At 39.7% G+C, this 3,986-nt stretch overlaps 1 protein-coding gene across 1 annotated transcript in view; it reads left to right on the top strand.

The window, feature by feature from the left end:
* Window positions 1–2,844: 2,844 nt before the first annotated feature.
* The window catches only part of LOC106883654 (arpin), a 16,285-nt gene continuing 15,143 nt past the window's right edge, over window positions 2,845–3,986 (top strand). Inside the window, exon 1 of the mRNA XM_014934751.2 lies at window positions 2,845–3,695. Coding sequence (XP_014790237.1) covers window positions 3,604–3,695 — 92 coding nt within the window. The 5' untranslated portion in view covers window positions 2,845–3,603. The remainder of the gene's footprint in view (window positions 3,696–3,986) is intronic.

Here is a 3,986-nt window from a genome sequence, read left to right as displayed (position 1 = left end):
TCTGTTTTTTGTATATAATATACATATTATTATTATTATTATTATTATTATTATTATTATTATTATTATTATTATTATTATTATATGAAAACTGTCAGCTTATTTGTCTGGGTATGATGGAAAGAGTCAGCTGTCCACAGCCAGCAGACTATGGTGACACTTGTCTACTGGTCATGCTTGTCTACTGGTCATGCTTGTCTACTGATCATGCTTCAAGAACTCTGCGAAGAATTCTTGCAGTTCCAAGCATTGCTGATTTTTGTAGGTGTTCACACTTGCACCGATCTTTTTCGGCCATGTTGTTAGTCAAGTGCTAATACTTCAAAGTGCACCAATTACTATTGGTATCACGTCTACTCTCCTCATTGACCACAACCTTCGTATTTCCCACTTCAAATCGTCATAGTTATTCAGTTTTTCTTCTTTCTCTTTGATCCTGTTGTCACCGGGACAAACTACGTCAATTGTCATGTATGCTCTTTCCTTTTTATTCACTACAACAATGTTCGGTTTCCGATGTCTGATCAGGTGATCGTACTGAATCACTGCATCTCACAGGAATTTGCAATCTTCATTCTCAGTGACTCCTGGGATTTTCTCATACCATGTATTTTCTCTTTGTAGGCCGTGATTTCCACAGAGCTTCCAATGGCTCATTCTTGCTCCATTATCATGTCGCCTTTTGTATTCGCGTTGCCAATTTCGGACATTTGCTAACTATGTGCATTACCATTTCATCCCTCTCAACACACATTCTGCACTTGTCGCTGTCAGTAGTATTATCGATTCTGCATTTTACATAGTTAGTCCTTAACGCTTGTTCTTCAGCTGCGCATAGAAGTGCTTATGTCTCTATCATCAGGTCACTCCTCCTCATCCATAGCCACCCGTCTTCTGTATCTGTCTTGGTGCTCACATCTCTTGGAAAGTGGCCGTGTGTGTGTGTGTGTGTGTGTGTGTGTGTGTGTGTGCGCGCGCAGACATACACACACACACACAAACTGGCATTTGCATAGTTTCCGTCAAATTTCATTCCCAAGACGTTGGTCATCTTCAGATACTTGAAGAAACTTGTCCAAGGTTTCGTGCAATAAGAGTGAAACTCGAAAAGCAAAAAGAACAAAATGTTTGCGAAGGTAACTTCTTAATGCAACCATCCTACCTCCTTTGTACCACCGAGTCAACAAGCAATTCCAATTGATTTCTTTGGCTATTATTATGTCTTAATCAGAGATTTCTGTGGAAGAAGAATTCAAAGATGGGTTCCCGTTGCCTTCAAAGAAGACATTATTTTGTCAGTTAGATATACTCAAGTTCGTATCACCTACATGGACACTTATAGCGTCAAGAGCATGAACAAATAACGCCGAGTACTTATGTCCATCGCTCTATCAATTCCGCCAGCTCTCCGGCCAGAACTGGTTCTTTATTTTATCGACATCGGTAGGATGAAAGGCAAAGTTGCTTCCGGTGGGATTTGCATTTACAATGTAAACAACAGGAGCGAATAACGCAAGGTATCTTGTTTGATGCTCTACCGGCTCTACCAATTCGCGACTTTCACCCATACCTAGCACTTAATATTATTGGCTGTGCAAGCATTAAAGGCCAAGTTGAAATCTGGGTGGAATTTGAACTTAGAATGGCAATGACTATAACGAAATATCATAAAGCGCTAACGATTCTACCAATGCAGCAACGGTTGGATAAGAAAATTATTCTTATTTGGATGGAGATATGAGATATGAGATACGGAGAAAGAGGTGGTAAAATATGGTTATAATATCGAACGAAACGCCATACGGTAGGTGTTCCGGGTTTTTTTAGGTTCCAATTCCGGTTACGTCAGTTTTGTGTCTCATCCTTCATTATCTTCAACATCATCAACATCAACCCTGGACATCGATGTCTCCGGTGCTAAGACCCGTCGGCCGTTACCCCGTCCATATAGCGTATAATTGAGCAAGGTCACAATATTCCCCCTGAACAGGGTTCCAGTTCGTTGCAGCTGAGTGGACTGAAGCAACTTGAAATAAAGTGTTTTACCCACTGAATAACTACGCATCACCAGCCTGGAAATCGAAATCACGTCCACAGTGGTGCATTGACGATATTTTTAGAGTTTAGACAAAACACCTCGTAGTAATTGTTCCGGTTCTTTTCCGGTCTTCACACAGGAGTGGCAAATTGTACGGAAAACCACTTTTGTGTTCTTGTACAAAAATTCCATGGCAAATACACACAGCGCTTATAAAGGAAGCCACTATCAGTCATCCGTCAACTTGACCACATAAAGCAGCAATATACGGCATACAGTTAGTTTCTGACCTGTATTATTATTATTATTATTAATAATAATAATAATTATTATTATTACTTTTAGTTAATTACCCACCGTTTAGACAAATTACACCCACATGACTAGGACTATTAGAACAATTACTGCTACAGCTACATACTACTATTTTAAGCAGCCTCTTTACTAATAACATTTCTCGTCACAGACAACACCTATAACAGCATTAGTTGATGTGATAAGCAAGCCATCGCTCAATGAAATTATTTGCCATCTTTTAAAGTAAATGGGGTTGCAAGGACTCGTCAGATCGTGGGACAGCACGTTACACAATAAATATAGATTTGCAACGACAATATTAGTTTGACAAGAGACAAACACTTTTGTGCAACAATTCTTAATTATTCCAACACCAATCCTCCTACCACCCATATTTCTCATACTCCACCCATTGCCCTTCACTGTCGGTCAGAGTTACTTCCCTTCATGTTTTAATTGCCTTCGACTGACATTCACTCCACACAGCCTCTCTCTCTCTCTCTCTTCTCTACCCTTTGCTTAACCCTTCTTTTACCAATTAATTCTCCTCTTTACGTACATTTTCCCCTTCTCTCTCTCTCTCTCTCACTGCGCCTTTCGTCTCTTCTTCATATTTGTTTGTTTTCTCTCCTCATCGCTCTTGTTTACTGTTACCTTCTTTCTACTTCACCTCCTACTTCTGTTTTCTTTCGTTTCTTTCTCTTTTCTCTCTCTCTCTCTCTCTCTCTCTCTCTCGTTATTCTTCCCTGCATTTTCTTACTCTCTATATTTCATGCGCTTCTTCCCTTCTCTCTTCACCGTCCATATCTCCAGTGTTTTGTAATTTTACTTCTTCGCCACTAACCTTTCGTAAGCAAGCCCCTCCTTCAGTCTTCCATCTCCCCCTCACACGCCGTCTATTTTTATATCTCTTTCAGTTACTTATTTTTCACATCCTTTCTTTATCTTTCACATATCATCTTCCACTCATTTCCCCCACATCTCTTCCCCGCAATCAACTATTTTCATTCCCACTCTCTCAATCTCTAACATTATCCTCTCCCTCGCATTTACGTTCTTATCCTCACCCTCTCTATTTCTTACTCGCTTCTTTCTCTATTCCTTTCATACTTCTGTCTTACTCTCTCCTCTACTTATTTTCCCCACTTTCTTTCCCCCCCTCTCTCTCTCTCTCTCACTCACTCACTCACTCACTCTTATTCATCTTTTATTCTCTTCTTTCACTCCGTCTCTCATTCTCCTCCCTTCCTCTGTATGTCCAGACCATCATGAGCCGTCTGTACGACAACCAACCTCTACAGAATCTGGCTGTCAAAACCTACAGCTGGGGCAAATTATGGAATCCGACCCCATACAAAAGGTAACCCCATGTATTCTATATTCAAGCTACCTTTCACTCCACCCTTAACTACCCTGCAGTCCCCATCACCACGTCAATTATTCTCTTCCTTGTTTCTCTCTGTCTCTATTACATTATATATTTACATGCATACACACACACACATCTATGCATTTAATATATATATATATATATATATATATATATATATATAGAGAGAGAGAGAGAGAGAGAGAGAGATATGTTACACACCCATTTCTCTATGTCACACAAATGCTACCACATATATAATTATATACAGATATGTGTGTA

Source organism: Octopus bimaculoides, chromosome 11, assembly GCF_001194135.2.
Source record: "Octopus bimaculoides isolate UCB-OBI-ISO-001 chromosome 11, ASM119413v2, whole genome shotgun sequence".
Classification (NCBI taxonomy): domain Eukaryota; kingdom Metazoa; phylum Mollusca; class Cephalopoda; order Octopoda; family Octopodidae; genus Octopus; species Octopus bimaculoides.
This window is presented reverse-complemented; position numbering and strand designations above follow the sequence as displayed.